The 25,568-nt window shown below is 36.0% G+C and overlaps 4 protein-coding genes across 4 annotated transcripts; 1 reads left to right on the top strand and 3 right to left on the bottom strand.

Moving 5' to 3' along the window:
• The first annotated feature begins 23 nt into the window (after nucleotides 1-23).
• Nucleotides 24-7,204, top strand: LOC104726268 (DNA ligase 4). The gene is given in 27 exon segments (XM_087474245.1): nucleotides 24-572; nucleotides 650-741; nucleotides 826-911; nucleotides 1,014-1,150; nucleotides 1,351-1,425; nucleotides 1,531-1,622; nucleotides 1,797-1,868; nucleotides 1,968-2,047; nucleotides 2,133-2,170; nucleotides 2,282-2,288; nucleotides 2,379-2,534; nucleotides 2,747-2,822; nucleotides 3,024-3,148; nucleotides 3,240-3,333; nucleotides 3,522-3,605; nucleotides 3,851-3,946; nucleotides 4,054-4,102; nucleotides 4,227-4,314; nucleotides 4,420-4,617; nucleotides 4,831-4,956; nucleotides 5,044-5,143; nucleotides 5,239-5,344; nucleotides 5,444-5,552; nucleotides 5,555-5,573; nucleotides 5,665-5,826; nucleotides 5,917-6,075; nucleotides 6,167-7,204. Coding segments are annotated over 27 exon segments (3,654 nt in total). The 5' UTR covers nucleotides 24-236; the 3' UTR covers nucleotides 7,059-7,204.
• Nucleotides 7,205-8,730: 1,526 nt separating this feature from the next.
• LOC104726265 (transcription factor bHLH35) lies at nucleotides 8,731-12,775 on the bottom strand. The gene is made up of 6 exons (XM_010445086.2): nucleotides 12,314-12,775; nucleotides 11,224-11,376; nucleotides 10,976-11,138; nucleotides 10,653-10,874; nucleotides 10,370-10,540; nucleotides 8,731-9,031 (listed from the first exon to the last, which is right to left on the bottom strand). Exons 2-6 carry the CDS (start codon nucleotides 11,304-11,306, stop codon nucleotides 8,927-8,929), a joined length of 744 nt encoding a protein of 247 aa, XP_010443388.2. The 5' UTR covers nucleotides 11,307-11,376; nucleotides 12,314-12,775; the 3' UTR covers nucleotides 8,731-8,926.
• On the bottom strand, nucleotides 12,321-13,959 carry LOC104726266 (putative inactive purple acid phosphatase 28). Its single transcript, XM_010445088.3, is given in 5 exon segments — nucleotides 12,321-12,712; nucleotides 12,714-12,775; nucleotides 12,867-13,279; nucleotides 13,495-13,642; nucleotides 13,741-13,959. Coding segments are annotated over 5 exon segments (1,197 nt in total). The 5' UTR covers nucleotides 13,936-13,959; the 3' UTR covers nucleotides 12,321-12,333.
• A 1,111-nt stretch (nucleotides 13,960-15,070) lies between these two features.
• On the bottom strand, nucleotides 15,071-19,865 carry LOC104726264 (protein SMAX1-LIKE 5). Its single transcript, XM_010445085.3, has 4 exons — nucleotides 19,379-19,865; nucleotides 17,931-19,279; nucleotides 16,806-17,028; nucleotides 15,071-16,711 (listed from the first exon to the last, which is right to left on the bottom strand). The coding sequence occupies exons 1-4, from the start codon at nucleotides 19,478-19,480 to the stop codon at nucleotides 15,236-15,238; spliced, it is 3,150 nt and encodes a 1,049-aa protein (XP_010443387.2). The 5' UTR covers nucleotides 19,481-19,865; the 3' UTR covers nucleotides 15,071-15,235.
• Nucleotides 19,866-25,568: the final 5,703 nt, after the last annotated feature.

The raw sequence follows: 25,568 nt of genomic DNA, 5'->3' as shown, positions 1-25,568 counted from the left end.
TGGACTGAATTGATCAATTAAGTAAGTTTTAGGGCAAATGTGTAAATTCAGAATAACGAGAAGACGAGAACAGAGAAGACGAGAGGCCAACCCAACCGGCCGTGTGACTTTTTCCAAAAACGCGACTTTCTTCTCCGACAAGCAATACGCGACGCTGCTCACTGATTCCCCGACCATCTTTTGACCCTAATCAACCGTTGTCTCATCAGGTATCCAAAAATTCCCGGCGAGGTAAGATGACGGAGGAGATCAAATTCAGCGTTCTAGTATCTCTCTTCAACTGGATCCAAAAAAGCAAAACCTCATCTCAGAAACGCTCCAAGTTCCGCAAGTTTCTCGACACTTACTGCAAACCCTCAGACTACTTCGTCGCCGTAAGGCTCATCATCCCGTCGCTTGATAGGGAACGAGGTAGCTACGGTCTCAAGGAGTCAGTGCTCGCCACGTGTCTGATCGACGCGCTTGGCATCTCTCGCGACGCTCCTGACGCTGTTCGTCTCCTCAATTGGCGTAAAGGAGGAACCGCTAAAGCTGGTGTCAATGCTGGAAACTTTTCCTTAATTGCCGCTGAGGTTAGGAATGAGTTCTTCTAGTTTTATGGGTTTTTGGGGATTTTTAGGGTTTTTGAAACATTTTGATGTGATGATAGGTATTGCAACGTAGACAAGGAATGACTTCGGGTGGTTTGACTATTAAGGAATTGAATGATTTGCTTGATCGTTTGGCTACAAGTGAGAACAGGTGCTTTCTCTGATCCTAGAAGAATCAGTTGTTTCTATTCACAATCTCTTATCTTGTTTTGGTTTGGGATTCTATGCAACACAGAGGTGAGAAAACTTCTGTTCTTTCTACTCTGATTCAGAAGACAAATGCTCAGGAGATGAAGTGGGTCATTAGGATAATTTTAAAAGGTATGAACTTTTGAGCTTTCTTTACATAAAGTTTCCATCTTTTTATTTATTTATTGAGAATCAATTAGAAAATTTTGATTTTGTTGGGGAATGCTTTTACAGATTTGAAACTGGGAATGAGCGAGAGGAGCATATTTCAGGAGTTCCATCCAGATGCTGAGGACTTGTTTAATGTTACGTGTGACTTGAAACTAGTTTGTGAAAAGTTGAGGGATCGACACCAACGGCACAAGCGCCAGGTTTTATAATAGTCTGTCAGTTTTATGATTGTTGTGATTACTTACTTACTTGTATACTGTTTTATTTCAACTCTTGCCAAAGTATGTCTTTCCTCATGTATCTTCTGCTCATTCTTTGATTATGTTTAGATTTCTCACTCATGGCGCTCAATGTGATGACTTTCTCTAACGTGGTCGCTTGGTTGTTTGTTACATTGTAGGATATAGAGGTAGGAAAAGCCGTACGACCTCAGTTAGCTATGCGTATCAGTGATGTAAATGCTGCTTGGAAGAAGGTAAATTCTATCACTGTACAGTATATTGTTTGTTTGTTAATGTGGTTGTATTGGTGTTTTATTTCTTTAACCAATGCATAGAGTTTTCTTATTTCCTTGACATAGCTACATGGGAAAGATGTAGTTGCTGAATGCAAATTTGATGGGGATCGCATACAAATACACAAAAATGGGACTGAGATACACTATTACTCTAGGTGATTCCACATCTCTTTCGTCTACCCTGTTATAAATGTTTTGATAAAAGATCTTATTTGCATATGGCATAGTTCATGACTATTTTGTGACTTAGTGTTTCAAGTTCTCTACCGGTTTCTTAGTGTTTTGACAGATAGGGAATTTGCACTTTACTTTATTTAGTGATGGTGCAGGAACTTCCTTGACCATTCTGAATACGTGCATGCCATGTCGGATCTTATTGTACAAAATATATTGGTGGACAAGTAAGAACACAGTTGCTGTTTATTTAGGCTCTGGAAGGTTTTTACAAGCTTGAAATTATGAGATATACGATCTTTTATTTTCTTTTTATTGCCATTTAGGTGCATCCTTGATGGGGAAATGTTGGTCTGGGATACATCTCTGAATCGGTTTGCTGAGTTTGGTTCGAATCAGGAAATAGGTTTGGAGTCTAATCAATATCCTTATGTTAAAAAGCTTAGTCTTGCTTGCAGTAGATTTGATCCTTCTATTACTCTTTTTCACAGCCAAGGCAGCAAGGGAAGGTCTTGACAGCCATAGACAGGTTCATATGCGAAATCCCACTTGTTTACTTTTGTTGTTTGCTTTATGTTGCGAGTGAACTGTTTGAGGATCTGACTACAAACTCTGATGTTCTATTTATCTATCAATGCAGTTGTGTTGTATCCTTACCAGGAGAAGTTAATGCCCCGACTTCAGAATGTCACGACAAAACGACTTTAGAGATATTCTTTTCCTTGACCTTGTACTAGATGTTGCCTTTGATGTTCTTTATGTTGGCGATACTAGCGTCATCCACCAGAGTTTGAAGGAACGGCATGAACTGCTGAAAAAAGTGGTCAGGCCTTTAAAAGGTCGTCTAGAAGTTTTAGTACCTGAAGGTGGCCTCAATGTTCACCGCCCTTCAGGTAAGGACTACTAAAATTCTAGTAGACTCAGGAATGTTGACAAGTGCGACAGAGTTAAATCAATGATGATTTTTTCTCATTTTCTTGAAGAGTGCTATGTTTTTAGACTTGTGCATCATTATGAGTCTGTTAAATCTTTCATACAACTATTTAATTTCTCCTGATACCATTAGGACCTTTAAATGGATATGTGAACAATTTTTTTTTTGCAGGGGAACCTAGTTGGTCTATTGTTGTCCATGCTGCTGCTGATGTTGAGCGATTTTTCAAAGAAACAGTTGAAAACAGGTTTATTATTCTTATTCTAAATCCAGCCAAAATTTCTCTCTCCCCTATTCATGAATGGTGCAAAACGTTTGAATGGTACCTTCTTGGCCGTATAGGAACACTGATACTTGCTTAATCGACCCTCTAGTACAGAGTCTTTAATATGATTTTCTTCGCAGATGTGTGTTTTAGTTTCTGATCCAGTTTCTTCTTTGTCCTCAGAGATGAAGGAATTGTGCTTAAAGACCTGGAATCAAAATGGGAACCTGGAGATCGTAGTGGCAAGTGGTTGAAGTTGAAGCCTGAATATATCCGAGCTGGTTCTGACCTTGATGTTCTTATAATAGGTCTGTACTCGATAGGCTGTTACTTTTCCGTTGTTCAAAATTGGTGTCCTTTTCATTGGATCTTATTGAGGATTTGTTACGTCTTTACCAGGAGGATACTATGGCTCCGGACGCCGTGGAGGGGAGGTAGCACAGTTTCTCGTCGGCTTGGCTGACCGGGCGGAGGCAAATGTGTATCCTAGGCGGTAAGTATTTCTATGGTTTCACATTTTCTCATAGAATATGAATTCAGATTATCTATAGAAACTACTGAAACAGTCTTGACAGAACATGGGGCCAGCAGACTTTAAAGCTACGTGACATCAGAACTTTTAGTTGTTTGCCCAGACATTTCAGGTCTAACTATGAATGATAAGCTATTCTCGTTTTCCAGATTTATGTCCTTTTGTAGAGTTGGCACTGGACTTTCTGATGAAGAACTTAACACTGTTGTAAGCAAACTGAAGCCTTATTTCAGGTGAGAGAAGGATCAGTTCACTGGCTTTCTTATCTCATTTAAACAAAAAAATATTAAACTATATGAGATCAGTCAAGGTTAAGGAGAAAAGGATATAATACAGATGCTCCACTATGATATGACTCACGAGAAACAGCTAATGCATACATCAAAACTAGAAGGGTTTTGGGTATAATAATATATTGACAATATAAACACACTGCATCTTACTTTAATTGTTCTCACATATTTTATTTGTGTTTCAGAAAAAATGAACACCCAAAGAAGGCTCCACCAAGCTTCTACCAGGTCACAAACCACTCAAAAGAGAGACCAGATGTTTGGATTGAGAGCCCAGAGAAGTCAGTTTTCTGTCAATCATCTCTTTTTCCTCAACTGAAGAAGAAGAATTTGGATCGTTGAATACTATTTTCTGTGCTCATATCTTTTTTCTCTTCCCTTGTTGCAGATCAATAGTACTTTCAATCACTAGTGATATCAGGACAATAAGGTCTGAGGTATGTCCATAAGATGTGAGAATGTGAAGACTAGCTAGTGACCTCTAATATTTGTTTTTAATTTAATTTGGTATCTTGCAATGCAGATTTGTTGCTTATAATGCACATGCTCTATTTTATGTAGGTGTTTGTTGCACCTTACAGTCTGAGGTTTCCTCGTATTGATAAAGTAAGATATGACAAGCCTTGGCATGAATGTCTCGATGTGCAGGGTGAGTAAAAGACCCAAAGACATTATCCAGTGTTCTCATTATCATGAAAGTTAAAATAACTGATTTGCTTGCTCTTTATATGTCTGACTGATGTTGACTTTGCAGCTTTTGTGGAATTGGTGAATTCGAGTAACGGCACCACACAGAAACAGAAGGAATCTGAAAGCACACATGACAATCCAAAAGTCAATAAATCCTCCAAGAGAGAGAAAAAGAATGTGTCGCTTGTCCCTTCTCAGTTTATTCAAACTGATGTATCGGATATCAAGGGCAAGACCTCAATCTTCTCAAATATGATATTTTGTATCCTTTTGACATGTTTCAAAATGAAGTTTCTTCTCTCTGCTTCATTCTCACCTGGGTACCGTTTTCTTACTGATTGCATTTTCAGCTGGCTTCCTCTATTAGTATTAGACACCTTTTTACATGGATAAGTTCTGAAACTACCTGAACTTGCAAACTTTGAGAAAATTTCCATACTACTCTTTTTTTGTATCTCCTTGACAAATCTTACAGATTTTGTTAATGTGCCTCGGTCCTATTCTGTTGATACATTTCACAAAATGGTAGTTGAGAATGGAGGAAAGTTCTCAATGAACTTAAACAACTCAGTGACTCATTGCATTGCAGCGGAAAGCAGTGGTATGCCACTTTTTTACTCTTTACATTTTTTACCTAACCCTTTGTACGCATGAGGTGCTTCTCAAAACAATTTAAGAACTATTTCAGGAATAAAGTATCAGGCAGCAAAGCGTCAGCGAGATGTCATCCACTTTTCATGGATCTTAGATTGTTGTTCACGAAATAAGATGCTTCCTTTGCAGCCAAAGTGAGTCCTAGAAACATTTTCTTATGGTATCGATCCTTTAGGGTTTCGTGCTTTAATGTTGTGTCTAACAAAAACCGCTTGCGGCCTTTTTAAAGGTACTTCCTCCACCTCACTGAGGCTTCAAGGACAAAATTACAGGATGACATTGATGAATTCTCGGATTCTTATTACTGGGATTTAGACCTTGAAGGTCTCAAACAGGTATGTATGTTCAGTAAGTCCCTTGGAAAGTATTATACTACTTGATACCGTTTAACTGAAATCATACAGTCGGGTTTCAATCCCTTTTTTCGCTTTCAGGTCTTAAGCAATGCCAAGCAATCCGATGACTTAAAATCCATTGAATACTACAAGAAAAAGTTATGTCCAGAGAAAAGATGGTCCTGCCTCTTTGGCTGCTGTGTTTACTTTTACCGTATAGTGAAACATTGTAAACCCCCTCTTGTTTTCTTCTTATGTTAAACATGACAGTTACCTAAAGCAATACTCATCATCCTCAATATATCATTTTTTACTTGAAGGAGCACTGAAGAGGAAGCTCTGTTGGCAATTATGGCTAAGAAATTAGCGCTTGAAGTCTTAATGGGTGGTGGTAAAGTTAGCAATAATCTTGCTAATGCGTCGCACCTTGTAGTCCTTGCTATAACAGAAGACTCTTTGGATTTTACTTCAGTTTCAAAAAGGTAATTCAAATTCTTTGTTTCTGATTATGAGCTTCGTACCACATTATATAATTAGGATTAAGACTTTGTTATCTGCTCTCTCTGTAATAGTTTCAGCGAAGTGGAGAAGCGCCTTCTGTTGAAGAGAAGGCTACACGTTGTTAACTCTCACTGGTTAGAAGACAGCTTGCAAAGAGAGCAAAAACTTTGCGAGGACGTCTACACTCTGAGGCCTAAGTATATGGAAGAGTCTGATACTGAAGAATCAGAGTGAGTCAACATATTTTATGAGTTCTTATCTACAAATGATATAAAACTTAGTCTCTCATCTATATAATGATTTCATTTCTGTTTGCTTCAGTAAATCTGAACATGATATAACGGAAGTAGCTTCCTGTGGTAGTGCTCAAATCGAAGAGCCAGCTTCCTCTAAGATGGAAATTAGAAGTTCAAGAGGACGGTCATGGACTCGAGCTGTTAAAATGGGAAGGTCTTCTACAAACTCAACGCATCGAGTACAGAGACGCAGAGGCAAGCAGCCTTCTAAGATAGGCGGGGACGAAAAAGAGGAGAGTGATGCTTCTGAAGAAAAAGTTTCACCACGACTCAGTGATATAGCAGAAGAGACTGATTCGTTCGGTGGGGCTCAGAGAAACTCTAGCAGAGGAGAATCTGCAAAGAGAGGAAAGTCTCGTGTGGCACAAACTCAAAGAGTACAGAGATCACGAAGAGGCAAGAAGGCTTCGAAGATTGGAGGAGATGAGTCTGAGGAAAATGATGGTTTTGATGACATAGACAATGTGTCAGCAGATGCAGAAGAGAGTTTTGCAGCTGGTAGATCAGTGGAAAACGAAGAACCTCGAGAGCCTAACATAGCAATGCACACAGAATCACTGCATAAAGCGAACACAGTAGCAGTTAAAGAGGCCTCAGAAGATTCTAGAAATGCAAAGACCGAGATGGGTATGAAAGAGAAGTTACAAATCCATGAGGATCCACTACAAGCTATGTTAATGAACATGATCCCGAGCCTCAGTCAGAAAAACACAGAGACATCAAACCGAATCACTGGGGAAAATAGAAACGCTAATGTATCTTATGATTGTGAGTCTTCGGAAAAAAGGAAACTCGGCGCCGAGACTGATGATACTTCTGTGAACGCAGACGCAGAGGCAGACACAGTTCCTCCTCCTGTGAAGAAAAAGAAAGTTAGCTACCGGGATGTTGCCGGAGAACTGCTCAAAGACTGGTAAAACGCTGCTGTTTTGGACCATGTAAGGAAGCTCTTGTGTTATGTATATATGTTGTCTAACTCATGCAATTTAGTTGCTGGTCATGTAGAAGAGGTTATACTTTGGTTTTTTTACTCATGCAATTTCAACCATTTTTTTTATTTTCAGCTGTGATTCTCTTTTTTTTGTTTCTTTTATCTTACCAATCTCTAAAAAAGCATGTTTTTCAAATTTTGCTAAATTTAAAATGTGCAAAAGCCATAATTTCCGAATACAGACATTAATTTAAATAAATAAATAAAAACATTAAGTGTAAAGTAAATGTATCCCAGCAAGCATGTGAGCCCTTCGTAAGTAAATATAGCACGTCAAGCAATTATGTTTCCAACTTTCTAATAGCATATTTAAATATTAGTTATTTCCTGTTTTGCTACATTCAAACTGTGTAAAACAAAAATTTCAATAATTCGACAATCGGGTTTATTTACTCAAGAACAGGGAACTAGATAATAGTATTGAGAGATAATATATGATATCTTTGAAATTGATTGGTATGGACTGAGCGAAATAAATAAATAAATAAAATCCACTAGAAGTCTAGACGACCGTATTAATATACATATAAGCATGTGAGCTTTAATAATAATAGCCTGAGAGAGACGTTTTGAATGTGTTCACACAAAAATGAGCTCTTACCCAAAAGAACTTAACAATTGTTCTCGCAGGCATTGCAGGCATGTATAGTAAACATAAGAGTTCAAACAAAGGAAATCTTTAACTATTTTGCAATTGCTTTTGATGTTCTCTTATTTTTACATTACATGCAGCATTTTTATAAAACCATAGTTACATTTCTGTTGTACTTGGTGATCAATTTTTTGTGGTCTAAAAAATGTAGTTTTTCTCTCAATGGAAAACGTAAACGAATCATAAACTAATGTCGTATGTACAAAATGTATATATCTATTACACGTATATCATCATTATTTATGACAATGGGCTGTCTATTTTGACTAAAAATACGTGGAAATAAAAAATCTAACGATTGTTTCAATTAAAATTTGTGGAGAATAGTTAAAAATAAGTATAGTATGGGACTATATATGGGAAGAGAGCAAAAGAAAAAAATTGATAGACACAATAACGTGTACATTAAAATTTATGGGAAGTTAAATAAGAATGCGCTAGAGCCACCATAAATGGGTTCAGGAGATTGGTCACTTCACCTGGTAACTCTGAATATTCTAGATTTGGTAACAAGTTTTTATTGTGAAGATTATTAGTAACCAGGTTGTGCTTCATTATCTAAAATTTAAAACCTTACCAACCCTATTTAATGAAAGAAAAGGTGTGCTTACTTAAGTGGACATCTTTATTTATTTAGATTTGGAGTTCATCATGTCCACCGTGGTCAAGTGAATTTACGTTTTGTTGTCCATTGAAAAAAAAAATAGTACATTAATTGCTACCACTCATTACCTGTATGTAGTCTCACGATCAAATTGCCAAGAATTCTAACAAGAGATGACCTGTTTCCATTGGCACCACACCACAAAGGATCTACTCATGGTACTTCTGAACACTAAATATAGCACTACTTACTTACTCCATAAAAAGAATCCATGATCTTTTCTAACTGTTCGTTAATTATGGAGCTTGGCTTAGCTTTTTAACATTGGGTTCTCAATCTCAATTAAAGAGGAAAACCAATCTTTTTCTTTGAGCAATATATTGACAATGGGTACGGTTTATTATAGACATTATATAAAAGACAAAAGAAGTCTTCGTGATGGCAAAAGAAAACTAAGGAGAAGAAAATGAGAAGAGACATATATTATTGATGGTAAAGAGAGAAACTAAAAGAACAAACAAACAAACAAACAAAAGTATTAGTAAAGAGAGTCGATACTCAAAGTGGGGCTTTGAGTTTCATTGTAAGCTCCTATTCCTGTTTCTATTTTTAACCGTAGTACCTCTTGTTCTTCTTCATCCGCCTGTTCAAAACACACACACACACACATTTAATAACAATAATTAGGATTATTGTAATCAATGCTTTGACAAGAAATTACAAATGAAAAAAAAAAACTACAAGTGAAGACATAAGCCAAAGAAGAAAACAGATCCCATTAAAAGATAAAGTGATTAAGTAATTGCGATCATAATCTTATCTCTAAGATCCAATCATTCTTGACTCTTAATATTATTCTATATGAGGTATTTAAGAAATCCAATCTATCTTTCTATAATCTCCACACAATCTTTTATGATATGTATACTTTGGCAGACTTAGCTAATATTTTATCATTTAGAGGACATTGTTATTTAATTCGAGCAGTTGAACAGTATTTATCAATATCAAAGCAATCAGATTCCTGCTTACCACACACACATAGATAATATATATATTTTTTTTTGTAATAATCAAACGGACCAAATCACTATAAATGTGGGACCAAAAATGAAAAATACTAAAACGAAATCCCAATAATTGTTTGCTCACCACCAGAAACGCTTCCGATATGAACAAAACATTTACGTTACCATAACTGTATTACCAATAGAGAAGTAAACATTTTTATTTTTTAAAAACAACCTGAAATTGCTTTTAACAATTGACACTTTTTCTCGATGCACTATAAGTTTTAAGTGGCCAACAAAAATAATTGTTACCAGATAAAGAATAAGCCGAATATTGTGTACAATGATATCATCATTAGTTTACTCAAATAAAATCTTGCTTTAAATCAATCAGAAAGGTCCATGTCGTCTAAAAAAATAAGTATCAAAATCTTGCATTTTGGAAAAGGTATTTATATTAATTTTTTCAGGTAAACAAATAAAGTAATAACACAACGCTCCATTGCCAGCGTCACGAATGAGACATTTATTGTTAAAATAATTTGGTACGATACGAGCATATGACTTTAAACACCACGTTAAAAAAAAATGCTATAAATACCCAATTAAAATCAGATCATATTCCAAATTCCAGAATTTCGATCCACGGTGTACCCAAAAACTAACAAAATATAGGAAAACAAATTATTTCCACTTAGGTAAATTTTTAGAATAGTTGAGAAACAACAGAAATTAATATCATGCAATTTACATACATACTGGATGATAGAGACTTTTAGAAAAGTTAACTAAAGTAGTCATATACTATATTTGAATGCTTCTTTTTACTTTATCTTAAAAAGTTTACTATCCACTCTTGACTAAATTGCAATCATTACTTCAAATTAGTAATTAACTAATTACTAGTACTAACTAAAACTAACTAATTACTAGTACTAACTAAAGAGAGAGAAAGAGAGAAAGATGCTGACCTCAATAAAGACAGTGTGGAAGATCATGCCAGAGAAAGAGGTGAGATTGGAAGTGAGGATTTTGAGATTTAATGACTCAAAGACTTCACACAGTTTCACCATTGTGTCTGTCCTCTTATTACATGTTATACTCACCACCATTGTCCTCTCTCCCATGAATGTTACCTTCAACTTCAAATCACCCACATACACAAAACAAACCCACCAATGTTAAAAAAATTGAAAAAAATTTAATGTCCTAAATCTATGATTTTTCAAGATGAAAGAATGAAGCATGACTTACTTCGAGAACCTCGATGAGAGAAGTGGAAGAACTAGAATCAAGCTGCTTCATCTTCTTGGATGTGACAGGAACAAGTAAATCACGATCAAAATCTTTGCTGAAACTCAAGCTACTCTTTGGTGTAGATTCAAGTTCTCTGATCTCAGCTTCGAGCTTCCCTTCTTCATATTGTAACCCTTGTATGTAACTGATAGCATCTTTGATTATTGATGCTTTATCCATCTAATTAAAAAGAAAAAGAAAAAAGCAAACCATAGTAAAGCTTGGATCTTGGAATTAGAAGACAAATTAAGAGTTTAGACGAAGAAGGGTTAGAAAGTAACCTTGGTTATATTGGGAACAACTGATCGAAGAGCAAAGAGTCTCTGGTTAAGTTTCTGTCTTCTGTTTCTCTCCGACACAATATTCTTAGAAGCCGGCGACGAAGCCGCCCCGTCCGGCGAACTCGAATCATACGACCCAGAAATCGCTTCCTCCAACGGCCAGCTATATTTTTTTCAAGAAATGGAATAAATATCAAAATCTAAAATGCAGGAAAGTAAAAGAGACAAAAAGAGAAGAGTGAAAGAACCTGTCGTATTCAAACTCTTCGTTCTGGAGGAAAGAGCTGGGTTCCCAGTAATTGCTGAATTCTTGGTCGATAGTATTCTCCATTTCCCGACAGATTTTAGAATCCAACTGTCTGGTTAGTTTCGTTGGTCTCCTCTCTCTCGAATTGTGTGAGCTTTATATAGACAATGGCAAAAAAGAGAGAATGAGAATGAGACAGACCAAAGTCTTGGGAGACAACAACGTAGAGAGTTATACACCACCACCGTTGTATCTTACTAAAAAGAAAAAATTATGTCCATTATTAAACATGAAAATGAGATCTATAGTAACAGTAATTTGGTCCCAAAAAAAATCTAGATATTTCCAAATTAAAAAAAAAAAAAATGTATAGAAGAGTATTATTATATTTAATTTAAATGGTATTCGGCACGAGGCTTATTGATATTCTACTTATATAACGATTCTGATACCTTTAATGGAAAACTTTAAAATATTTCACACTAGTCAATATAAAAAGGAAACAGTATGGCCACTAAAGAAAAAAATTTGTCCTGAAAAAATATTAATCAAAGTTTAGAACCGTGACCAGAAGAAAAGTTCAGAAACATAATTGTACTTAAAGAAAAAGGCGGAAATAAATATGACAAATTAGTGAAACAAACAAAAAGCATAACAAGAAAATGAGAAATGATTTGACGCTGGAACTATTTGTGACGACATTATAACTCAGCATATGAGGATCATTGTATCGTATTGTAATCCTAACACATATTTTTAAGAAGAAAAAAAAGACGAAATATGTCAGATAGTCAAAGAGATCACACATTCACACCGAAACAGCAACGAACTGACCATTTCAAAGCATCCCAGACGAAAATTCTGTGTTTCATTTCACATGTGTTTCGACAGTACTATTTTTCCCTAATGAGAAAGCTGACGTTTAACGTATACGAATTTGTGGCCGTCTGAAAAAACGTTTTTCAAGACAAACAGACTCATATCTATCATGTGCAAGTCATGAATGAGTCTAGACGCAGAGGGACTCAGAAAATTCTCACACGAAACATTCAAAAGATGGGTATTATTTCATAACAGGACGAGATAAGTACCTTTATATGTCTTTGCCCGTTTATCCTTTCAGAATTGTATCGGAAGTTTCCCATAGTACTTGTTCGTCTATCTTGCTTAAGTCTTGGTCATCGAGACGTTTCCAAGTCTTGATAAGTTCGATCCCTGTCCACGTGTCTCTTCCTTTTTCGAGCTTAGCCTCTATCACTCTTGCTCTTCTATGCCAATTTGGTCTTCCGTAAGCATGGTACCCGAATCCTCCACCGTAACAAAACCATACTCCTTTTAGATTTCCACAAAAATCATTGACATGGTCGTGTCCAATGAACGCAGCTTTTACATTTCCCATGGACACAAAGGTCTGTAAGACTCCTGACTGAACAACGGAGCATGCCACACCCTCCTGAAACTGCCCAATAAAGGGCGTGTACCACAAATCACGGGATTGGGATGTGGAAGAAGGCTAACGCCGGAGGATTACCGGAAATCCTCTGGTTATGATCCTGTTTTAGGCAGTGAGAGTCTCTTTAGAGGTAAGAATCTTGACTGATATGTAAGCATGATGAAAGATGTAAGAAATGCATAAATCATTACGTGTTTAGAAGTATCTTGAAGCCAACGAAGTTGAGATTCCTTGATCCATCCGTATGTTCGTCTACCTTGGACTATTTCTCTATCTCCACTGTCAAGAAAGAAGAGGTCAAAGACAGTGCTATTTGACAGCACGGAACCAGGTGCACCGTGTACTCTGAGTTGGTAATTCCCAAAGCCATCAATTGATCTCACTGTGCCTCCTTTGGTTCCATCTTCGACCGGTGGATTGATTTGAGAGACGGAAAAATCCATAAGAGAAAGGAAAGTCATCAGTTCTCCGCGGTTCAAAGTGGATTCTTGGTCATGATTTCCTAAAATGGCAGCCCATGGGATTCCATATTCAATAGCTGGACCAATGGCTTGAAGTAGAGATTCAGCTGCATCAGTAGTACTTGATCCGAATATATTATCCCCTAATCATCAACAACATTAACAAAACTCAGTAACCAAAGGCACACACTTACCTAAGTTTTTGTTCAATCATTCTCACAATTGTATTGTACACCTCGTTCAACTATATTTTGGAGATCTTTAAGAAACACAACGTCTCAGAGCTTATCTACTCCATACTAAGTATGCATAAACATAACCTAACTCCTAACACACAAATTCATATGAAAAAATTTACCAGTAAAAGCGATCAAATCAGGTCTCTCAGCTTCAATCATCCTCCGAAGGAACCGAGTAGTATTAAGATCAGAACAGTACTCGAATTCAGAATCCAACACATCTCTACACCGAGTAATACTCCCCATTCCGAAATGCATATCTGCAACCTATATAGCAATCCAAACGATACCGATCAAAAATTCCGATTCAATAATCAGAGAAGTGCAGGAATCGAGAGACAGAGAACAATACAGACAAAACTTACCTGGAGGATCTTGAAGGTGCCATCGTCGCGGAACCTTAGAGGAAGATTTGGAGACCTTTTCAGACGGACGTTGTTACGGTTGATGTGTAATTTGTGCAAGATTAGGGATTCGATGAAGTAGAGAAGAGATAGGATTAAGGTTAAGTAGAGAACAGTGTGCTTCCAGTTTCCAATTGCTGTTGCAGAGCTCATCATCTCTTTTGCTCTTAAAACGGAGAAGACGATGATGTAAAATTTGATTTTCACGTTTTGATAGACTACAATTTGAATTAATCGAAATTGTAGGCCCGTTGGGCTTTTTCGCTTTACACTCAGCCCAATATATTATTGCCTTCTTTTTATTTTATCTATATATTTTTTACTTCATTTTTTATCGTCCATCCCCTCCCATCCTTTGGTGTTCCCTTCACCTTACCTATATAGTAACCTTGACTTTCTATATGGGAGAGATAAAGATTTTGGTAATCTTGAAAAACACCTGAGGCCATTTCCTTGGATGATGTGGTACATATGGAAGGCACGAAACAAGAAAGTGTTTGAAAATATCTCTGAGCCTCCGCAAGACACACTAGAAAAAGCTATCAAAGAAGAAAGTGCATGGAGAAAAGCCAACACTAAAGACCTTGCGCCTGGGCTAGAAGAAGCAAGGATATCTCCGCCTCCACTTCCACAGGACGCACTTATTTGCTTTATTGATGGATCTTGGCACTCAAACATGGATTGGAGCAGACATGGCTGGATTGCGTCCACTGGAGATAGGATACTGAATTTGGGGTTAAAAGGATCGCGGAGAAGCCTCTCCCCTTTACATTCAGAGTTAGATACCCTCATTTGGGCTATGGAGTGTTTGTTGACCTTGAATCTGGATAGAGCATTCTTTGCGACGGATTGCTCGGACCTACTAACAATGACATCCAATATAGAAGAATGGCCGAATTTTTCATCAGAATTGAAGAATTTTATTCATTTCAGAGAGCGATTTGTCAATTTTAGCATTAAATATATTTCTAGAGAGGACAAAATTCGTCCTGATAAACTTGCGAAATGTGCAATAGCACGAGGTTTCTGTTTTTCCCATGTAATCACATTGGTACCTTCTTGGCTCTTTCACGAAGAGCGTCTCTTCCGGTAACTTAATATATGGGGTTGTTTTGACAAAAAAAAAAAAAAAAAAAAATCAATATGGTAGTATCTTCCAGATCAAACTATATATCTTTGAATCTTCTTTTGCTTTGAATCTTCTTTTGGTTCCATTGCCTAATAACATCTACCGTTAACAACATTCAAGATGGTTATTTCTTAGAAAAACAATCTCAATCGAAAACACACATTTTCCCCAAATTTGAAACGCATTTATATTACATTCGGAAAAAAGAAAGGTAAAAAACGAGTTACACCAGTCAAACCCCCACATTAGTAATGGAAATTTTACATATTGATGAAAAAGGAAAGAACAAAAAAACAAAAGAAAGACTAAACCGAAAGAAAGATTGATCTACTCGAACTTGGAAACTTGGACTTTGTTCGGAAGAAATGTACCCATGTACCCACCAACACCCCCACCATATCCTTTGTTGTCAACTATACCCCCAAACACCATCCTAATTACACCCGTATCCTTTTTCCCTCCCTTTTTAACCGTTAGTAACCCCGTTTGAAAAACCTCCTTTAACCAACTTTCAAACGCACCGTTTTGAATGTATCCTCCCCCACGGCACAGCTCCTCCACTAACTTCTCCTCAACGCTAAAGCTAACTCCGCCTATTTCTTCCCCTTCCGGAAAAACCTCCCTGAAAGCTGCCGTTATCATCGCCTTTTCGATTCCCGGTTCACATGACCGGTTTAAGACAAACCGGTTTTGAATCCGGTTCAGAAAGTTGCTGGACGAGAACTCTGTATCCTCTTCCTCTCCTGTTAAATCGCTTGTAATAGGACTGATCTCACCTTCTCTCTCTTCTTCAGCTTTTATGTTCAGGTCAAGATAAGAGCTGTTGAAACTCGATTGCCTCGAGCACACTTCCTTCTTGATCCAAAACCTGTTCTCGATCTCTCCCGCTTTAGAGTTCTTCCCTTCCCTAACCGTTAAATCCCACTCCGGTTTTCTCTTTTTCCCCGGACTCTGTGCCGTGACCTCCAAGCCAATTTGCAAAACAGAGTCTCTGTTTCTCGCATTGCTCGAATCCTCCTTTGTCAAAATAAAGATCGCTTGGCGATGATCAATGCCACCTTTCATCCTCCGTTTCTCCTCAAACCGATCAGCTAGGAGCTTCAAGAAACGGGAATCCGCCAGATCAATGTCTTCAATCAAGAAGACAACCTTCTCATGATTCTCTAATCCGCAAGCAAGTAGCGTCTCCGAGCTGACCTTTGACTCGTTGCCTTTCTTCTTAAGGTCAATATGAACCAGAGACTCGAAAGATCCGAAAACAGATTCGGATACAGTACGAGCTAATCTCCTCTTTGCTGCTGTGTCTCTGCCCTCGATCATGATCCATCCGTCTTTCTTCTTTGACACGCAATCAATTAAACTCTCAGCTATAAGACGCATTGTCACAGTTTGCCCTGGAATACTCTCTTCCAAGGCTTTCACCAAAGCACTCATCTTCTTTCTTGTCTCTGTTAAGTAATCTGATGTAAACAGAGAACGCCCCAAATCGAGAGTGATCGTCTCATTTCCCTTGTCATCTTCAGCATCATTGATCGACTCACCCTTCTCGCATTCATTTCCACCCAAATCAAACTCAATAGTACAAGAATTCTGACGTCTGAACTTGGCAATCGAGTTTGTAGCTCGCTGGTTCGTCTTCAAACCCAACGAATCAATCAACGAGATTGATTTCGAAGACTCATTTGATGATCCATAAGGCAAGCCATAGGGATTGTTTTTGCCCATCATACTTAATTGTCCTGTCTGACTATGTAGATGTTCACAAAACTTGTTCCATTTTCTCCTTAGTCCAATTAACTCTTCCTACAACACAATCAAAACACAAGAAAATAAGAACTTCGATTTACCACTGAATCAACCATTTTTATCCAATGGATTTAAGTTCAAAATAGTCTACCTTCTGTGAAGAATTATTGTCTGCATCATGAGATTGGAGCCAAGAAGGCAAGAGTTTTTCTTGGTTAGCTTTAAGGGCTTTTGCTTCTCTCTCAAAGCTAGTAACACACTCAGGACAACAACTCAGAACAGAGCTTATTGTCTCTTCTACCTCCTCAGCTTTATTGTAACCAGAAAAGGACTTTGTTGCATTAACACTACTCATCGTCCGTGCCTCATGCCCACTGCAAATAAAAACAAACGGTCAAAAACCAGAGGTCAGTGGCATTATCGTGAATAAACATCTGAAAAACAAAACAAAAAAGTAAAAAAGAGGTTTTGGATTCTTGTTAAAAGAACTCTGTAGACAACAGGACAAGATGTTTCCCTATTATAGAACGGTCTCTTAGCTTTCAGACATAAAAGAAAAAAAAACTTGAGACTAATTTTAACCAAAGAGGTAAAAGGAGGGTAAAAGTGTCCACGCAATGCTACAAAACAAAACAAAGAAAAACATTATAAGTTCAAAAAGTTACAAGCTTTATTCTCTACGATGTTTTAATTTTGTCTACAAGCAAAATGATCCATTGAATATTACACCAAATAATCGCATATTCTCTAATCCGTTACTTACTCTACCTATCTCCATATCTTGAAATTCTAACATCCAAAAACTCAGAGCGAATAAAAAGTGTCATATCTCTATAATTAACCTACCAGCTACACTTAGGTGGACTCCTCCTATGTAGGTCCAATTTTATAAAAAAAAAAATTATAATCAATGAAACTGTATATGTGTGAATGGACAGGCATGGACACAGAGGGGGTTTGGCTTCAATGAGACACTGATTTGAGTAAGTCAGAGAACAAAGAAAGACTCTAAAAGGACCATTTTCAAGTAAGCAAACATATTTTTCAAAAAAAAGAAAATTATCACATTATTATTTTTGAAACTAGACACAAAGATTCGATTTTTTTGTAAGTTTAAACATAGATATACTAGCTAGTGTCACTATCTACGCAATCCCTTTTTGACCAACATCACGAAAAAAAGAGTTCACTTTTGTGAAAAAATACACTGATATTTTTGTCTTTATTTTTACTTTAAAGAGTAATTAATGGTAAAAAGTAAAGAAAAAGAGTTTACCTTGTCGCATGAAGGATTAAGCCAAGATTAGCAGACGAAGGGACAGAGACAGGATGAAGTGCCCACAGTGTTTCTAGCGAAGGTTGTCTCATTTGACATCTCATGTACGTCTGAAACGAAGCTGTTCCCATTACCCAAACCCTCTTGGTTTTACAATCATCATCATCATCATCATCGTTAAACTCAGCGATTAGTTTCCCCATTTCTTCAACTATATGATCTAATGGACTGTAAGACGAAGAGATCTCATCGATTAGTCCACCACTGCTGTTGTTGGTAATCTCTTTGACTGTCCACTTTAAGTCACCGGTGAAGATAATAACATTTTTGCCACTCGCCGTGAGAGACATAACTTTCTTCCTTAACTCCTTTATGTTCGTCTCTACGTCTTCTCTCCTCATAAACTTGGACGCCATTGGTGAAAACTGAAACTTTACGAAATGGGTTTGCTTTAAATCACCGGTTTGATCGATTTCTCCGCTCTCTAGCTTTGCCATTAGCTCTGAGACGAACCCTTCCGTGAACGAAACTGAGTCTCCGACGATCACTGGGTTCTTCTTCTTCGTCTTCTTCCTCAGAAGAACATCGACGACGAGTTTCAAATCGATTTCTCTCAGGCGCTGTTGCTGATGATGATGATGATGGTGAGAGGAGGAAGAGGAGATGAGAAGTGGGTTTTGGTCGGGAGGTTGGTTTAAGAAATGGGTTTGCCATAAAGGGAAGTTAGGGTTTATAAAGTTGAAATCTTTAGGGTTTTGGTAGTGGTGAAATCGGTTGATGTTGTTGTGGTGGTGTTGTTGATCGGGAGAGTTCGGAGAAGAGAAAACTCCGGCGACGGAGCCACCGTAGAAGACAGAGGAAACGGAGCAGTCTTCGACACAGTTTTTCACGGCGGTGCTGTTAAACCCAGCTTCTCTCATGACCCGGCTCACACTCGGGTCATCAAGGATGGAGATAACCAACTGTTCAAGCTCCACTTTAACAGCAAGAAGCTGCGTCTGTTGCGTTTGAGGCTGTGTTTGTTGCGTTTGCTGTTGTTGTTGTTGCTCGATACAGCCTCGTCTCTGGTGAGCTTGAGCTCTTTTGAGTGCAGCGACAAGAGCGTTTGCGAGAGAAGGCTGACCATGCAACATAGGACCAGGAACAGTAGGGAGCCGGTTGAGTGCGACGTTGAAACAAAGCTCGAGAGCTCTGCACTGAAGCGGATGGTTTTGGTTATGGTGATGATGAAGACGAGAAGGGGCAAACTGGTAATTAGTTGAAAAACCAGGGTGAGATTTGATGCAGGCCCTTCTCAATAGACTTGTCCTTGATGACAATAATGTAGCTGCAACATGGAGAGGCGTGACCTGAACACACAAAAAAAACAAAAAACTTTTTCATTGATAAAACATCAAAAAGATCAAAACTTTTTTAAACATTTCAACAAGATTGATTGAGTTAAAAACCTGAGCATGGCCTCTTCTCCTAGCTAAAGTGAGAGAGTGCTTCAAAACAGAAGCAGCCTCTGTAGTGAGTGTCTGTTGAATCGTATAACCACCTGTTCGCATAACTTGTAAACCCTAACCCTAACCCCCCACCCCCACGTTTTTGAAATTGAAAAAACCTCACTCGAAAGCTTTCTGATTTCACTAAAAGCTTCAAATCCAAACCCAAAGTTTCCTCCTTTAACCCCTACCCTGAATAAGATAAACCCACAAGTGAAGAAAAAGGAAAAAAAAAAAAGGAACTTCCTTTCTTATGTTTGACGACTGAAGAAGAAGACTCTTGAGAGAGAGAGAGAGATAACTCAAGAAAATGAAAGAATAGAGGAAACAGATCTCTGAAGAAGAAGATAAGTGAGAGAAAAAATGGAGAGAGAGAGAGGTTTAAGAGAGTTTTAGACAGATAAGGAAATAAGACCAAGCTGGTTCCTTTATACTTATTTCATGCTGTGTTTTCTGTTCCTATTCTTGAATTATTTATTATTACAAAAAAAAAAGTTAAATTTGATTTTTTTTTTTTTTTTTTGTAAATAATTTTTTAGGGGTTTTGATCTCATAATGCTTTTACTTTATGATGGGTTTCTTTTTGGACAAATGAGCAGCTTTTGTATGCTTTTGATTTTTTGCATTTCACTCAACTTTTTTGTCTTCTCTCTTTTTCTTTTTTCCTCTCCTCTCATTTGGTTTACAGTAACAGTGCAGCTTCAGCGTACTCATCATACCTCTTTTAATTTTGGTAATTATTAGGGAATAAGAGCAACAAAAGCTGCCTTCTTTATAAAAAAATACTTACCATTTTACACATTAGCAACTTGTGGAGAAAAACTTAAGAAGGCTATGAGAAAACTTGAAACACTTGTTTTATCTTAAACTTGCTAATAATTAAGTCGGCAACTATCAAATTAATACTAGATATATGGGTTTGAATTTAAAATTGTGTAAAGTAGTGATTTTTATTTATTTGGTTAACAGGTGTAAGTCTCTTTTTGCATTGATGTGCGCAGGAGTGACCAAACAAAGATCTTCTTGATCTTTTTATGTATATTTTAGGTTGGTCCTAAAAAGGTTATTTAGAGTCTCTCATCTTTGTTTAATCTTCTCAAATAAAGGCATTTTATAATGATAAATAATTTATTCAAAATATATATTTCATTTTTATGTTAAATAGTGAAAATCAATTAATTACAAGAAGGACAAAAGAGAGGAATGGAGTATCTCTCTCTCTCTTTCTCTCACTCACTCACTCACGCAAATCCTAGGAGAGAGACAGCATTTCATTCCCGGAACACTGCAAAAGCAACCTTCTGTCTCATCTCTCTCCCTTTTGGTTTATGGGCCGGGTACCATAAAATAAAGAAAATTATTTCTTTGTATGAACTTCAATCAAGTTTGCTAAAGGTGTTTGATAATTTTTAAATGTGTTTTGGATACATTAACCGCATTGGTAAATGAAGGTTTTGTTTAGTACAGATGAATTTGTGTATATGCTGACTCTCAATGTTAGTTCTGAAACGTAAAAGGGTTTATTACTATTTATAGCAGAAAGAGACGTTTGGATGACTTAAGTGTTCCAAAAGGATCGAAAAAAAAAAAAAGTTTGGTAAATGTTTATCAAATCAAAGCATGAAATAGAGATTGTTTTACCCAAATAAAAAAAGAAACAGAGATTGTTATACATTAGGCCCTATTGGAATCAATAGTTTAGTTGTTACACGATCAAAAAATTTCAGTTGACCAAAAAAAAACAAAGAACGATCAAAGTTTTTCCCTATACAAGTATTCATAATTTTTTTTTGAACATACTATTGAAATATGATTAGGTCAACTAATTTGATTTCAAATATGATTTCTCTGACTATAGTAAAAATTAGTTGAAATGATTATGATTTTTATCACTTTTTCTAGATTACTAAAACGCTCATCATTTTAGCAATTACACTTGAATCAGACTAAATGCATCGACCGGAAAATATATTGCACCTTGAACTTCAACTGCCATATTTTGTTTAATTACTTTAGTATATGCTCACTTTGGGGTCATTTGGTTCAACCTTTTTTAATTATATTATATATGTGCACTATACTTCAAGTTAGTTGGGTAATGTGAAACTTACATTAAAAAATGAGCTCTCCAATCCTATATCTTCAGGCCAATAAATCAACCTTAAGATTCAGTTTTAGATACTTCATACGTTTCTTTAACTTTAGATGCCTTACTTTTTTTTGTGAATTCAAATTTATTTACCCATACCAATTAAATTCAGCAGAGTGAAAATCTTGATTAAAATTATCAGTTAATTCTTTCTTTAAGTTACTTATTACTGCAAAATCCATAAAACATACAACTTTTTTTTTCTAACTAAACAAAACAAACAAACCAGGGGAATGCATATTTTTGAGTTGTCTGATACAAAAATTGCCAACAAGTTATTACCTTAAAAATCCCAACAACCCACTTTAACTCTTCTTTATCCCCACTAACTAAAAGAACTATAAAAAGAAGCAAAATTAAGAATGCCGCCCAAAAATAGCTTTAGAATAATATTTTGGTTAACTATAGATGTTTCGAACTCTGCATATTGGTAATGACGAACTAACTACTGTGATCTGTGACTAATAATATTTTGTATGTTTCCAAAAAATTCTTCATATTTAATTTGATTGATTTTTTAATATGAAGAAACTTTAAAAGATTTCGATTGAAAAAGTGGCTAAGGGGACCAAGATTAGAATGGTTGCCCGCATATCCCTCGAGGATTGGTCTATTTCAAGCAATCTCTTGCTTGCCCACATTAGATATGTTTGCATGTGAAATTCGCCCACCAAACATTCTTAAACGAACCGTATTACAAGATATAATGGACAAAAAACTCTTGTTCTCATTACAAGAGAACTCCATTAATGAAGTTTTACTATTAATAGATAAATAGTTATAGTCCGGTGCATGGTAATAATTGTTTTCCAAGTAATCATTCTACTACTACATTGTTTAGATACTAATTCTGTGTTAGTAGTCTAAACTTTAATTTGAAAGATTATTTTATCCCTAAAAAAGAACTTGATTTAATTGAAGAACATCAAATACAAATGTAACTACTACACAAGCTAGCCAATTGGTTATCAATCTTGAATTTAAATGATTATATATATAAATGAACAGTAATTGGTGTGATTATAATGTTAATAGACTCCTTAAAACCAAAAAGAATGTGTTTTTCTCTCGACTATTGTGCAAGCACACTATCGTCCACTACCCACTCTTGCTTTATTTCACGATAATAATACTCATCTACATAACGGATCTTATTGAATCTCTTTTCGGTCAAAATTTGAAAAAGAAACTTCATGGTAAAAGGGCTTTATTATATTCTCTCTAGCTCAACATATATGTCTTTTATATCCATGTGTATGATTAAGTATAGTTTAGTTTAAAACCACGTGGTAAAAGGACTTTGTGGTTAACCCCACCACCATGCATATGTTGTTTGACCGATAACAGAACACACCCCAAAAAAGAATGAAACGGTTTGGTTTCGATTGCGTCTCAAAGACGCAGTTCTTCATACATACTCGGTTTGCTGCATTTTCCATCTTCGATGGGTCTTCGAATCACCAAGTAGTTTAAAACTGCTCAAATGGATCTATTTTGTTATGCTTGGGCTTTAATTACTCTTAGGATTCTATGTTACGACATTTATTCATTAAATAACTTAAACGGTGTAAAATATATACAAGAGCTAGTTTTACATTAGATATTTCTAATTAATTACAACAATACAAATTTTTTTTTAAAAAAAATACACATTCTAGATTTTAAGTTGTTTTAGGCTAAAATTTGTAGCTATTTTGTATATAGCCACGGATGGCCACATGGCACATACACAAATCCACTGCCATCACATAGGATTTGCGACATTCAGTGACATAGTGTTATCTTTGGCCATAAGTTCCATTAATGACTACTTGCGACGGATTTAGCCACAAATTTTCCAAGGCTACTATTACCACGAGCTTACAACATTAAATCGTGGTCACATAGGCCATAATTGCTTACTTATAGTAATATTTAGCTATGTAGCCACCGTTGGCCATAAAATTCCGTGCCCGTTTAGTCATCAGTGTCTAATGCTAAAAAAAAAAAAAGAATCTATACGACCATAAAATAGTGTGATACTATAATACTCATGATCAATGTAGTGTCGGCATTGTTCGTTTGTGGCTGAGCGTTCGTGAAACTTTTTGTAGTCGAGGTCGAGGCATCAGTCAAGAATATTGTACTTAAGATTGGAATTTGTTTTAAACAGAGGTGCTATGAAAGAAAATTGTCGAGATTTCGATCACTAGGACATAAAATAACGTTTTATATAACTATAGTGCACTTTTAAAAGGTTTGTGGATAAGTGTGGTTTTATTTTGGGATTTCATGATCATCAAAAACATATGTAGCAAACAAAAATATATGCGTACCACTGCAGAAGAAAGTTAATCTATCATAATTCATTACAAATGCAGATAATGAAGGCATCTTTCTGATATCATACTCGCTCTCGTTTTCTAACGTTCGAAGTCAAAAATGTCGTCTAAAGTTGAAATTAATTCATGCAAAAACTAATACGCTATAATGGGTTGCTTTCTGCTAATTTGTTTAATTTATAGATTATATATATATATATATATACCCGATCATGATGATTAATAGCAACACACAAAAAATGGTTTACATTAAGAAAGAACAAAAGGCAAAAAGAAAGCTAAAGATTTTGGTTTTACATGATATGGCTAATCAATATTGGAGCACTACTTTGCTCTTAGTTTGGTGTAATGATCATAACTTCTAACTTTTGTGTAATCAAAGAAGCCAAGAAGGGTCTTATAGTGGTGGCGAGAGTCCAAATCATTGGGGAATAATATTCCCATAGGACCCATGAAATGAGAAAAGGACCAAATGTAAACATAATTTAATTGAGACTACTCTATTTGCAAGGAAAGTATATACTTTTAGAGAAAGATCGATGAAGAAGAATACAAATGAAGTTTTCTTTAATACTGATAAGGAGCTAATAAAGTGGCAAAGTTTTGGAGTTCTAATGATTTGGTTTGCATTTTGCCTTACATATTTCCAACAATAGTTGGAATATAAAGATGATCCCATCATTGCAAATGCATCTTCAGTTTATAATTTAAGATATATGATCAACAGCTTCATCGAAAACGGAAATCTATACAAAGTTTGAGATCAATCACTGTATACGATACAATCGTTAGACTAAAACCCCCATGAGTTGTCATAATCGATTCGGTGTATTTATTATTATAGTGCTTTTGACCATTATTATTGCCTTGTGTTTTTTTTTTGTTAGTTTTGACCATTATTGTTTATACTGTACTATTTGATATTTTGACAAGTTAAGTTATAAATATTAAACTTGGCAGTTTTGGGAAAAAATATATAAGAAACCAACATTTCATTAGGAAAAATTACTATTTCTTTCTAACATGTGTTTTAAGGAAAACCCAACTTTGAGATTAAATTTGAAACTACAGCGAACACGCTTATAGGAACGATGTAGATATAGGTTATCCAGTTTGAAAGTATATGTATATTTGAAAAAGGATTTAAGTTATTTATTAGTAAAATAAATAAATTTGGACACTAAAAACACGTTTACGTTTAGTAGCGTAATGATCAAACCAATAATGCCAAATAAAAATATGGGTTATTGATTGTTTTTGGTTGGATTGGCGAGAAAAATGACATAAAAATTGAAAAGGGTGAAAATGCATGGGAGTGAAAATGAAAGCACATAGCTTTTACGTTCCATTTTATACAGTTTCCACTAATAAAAGGCGCAACTTTAATTTTCTACAATAGTACTCTAATAAAGGAGTATTATATACTTACTTCTTATCAGACAGTTTGAACTAGGAAATCAAATGTAAATTGTCGTGATTTCTTGGTGTGCTAGGTACCCATTTTTATAAGTTTCTCTGTTTCGAATAATAAATATATAGTTTTTTTTATAATAATAAATATATTGTTGCTAATAGTTTTGTTTCCGACAGGTAACATTGTATAATTTTATAATGAAATTACAAAATGAGAACTCGGATAATGATAGTTGAATAAAATCACTTCAAGTTGTATAATCTTATA

The sequence above is a fragment of the Camelina sativa genome, chromosome 11 (genome assembly GCF_030686135.1).
Source record: "Camelina sativa cultivar CO46 ecotype springtype chromosome 11, ASM3068613v1".
Classification (NCBI taxonomy): Eukaryota; Viridiplantae; Streptophyta; class Magnoliopsida; order Brassicales; family Brassicaceae; genus Camelina; species Camelina sativa.
Note: the sequence above shows the minus strand (reverse complement) of the source record. Positions and strands in the feature narration are given on the sequence as shown.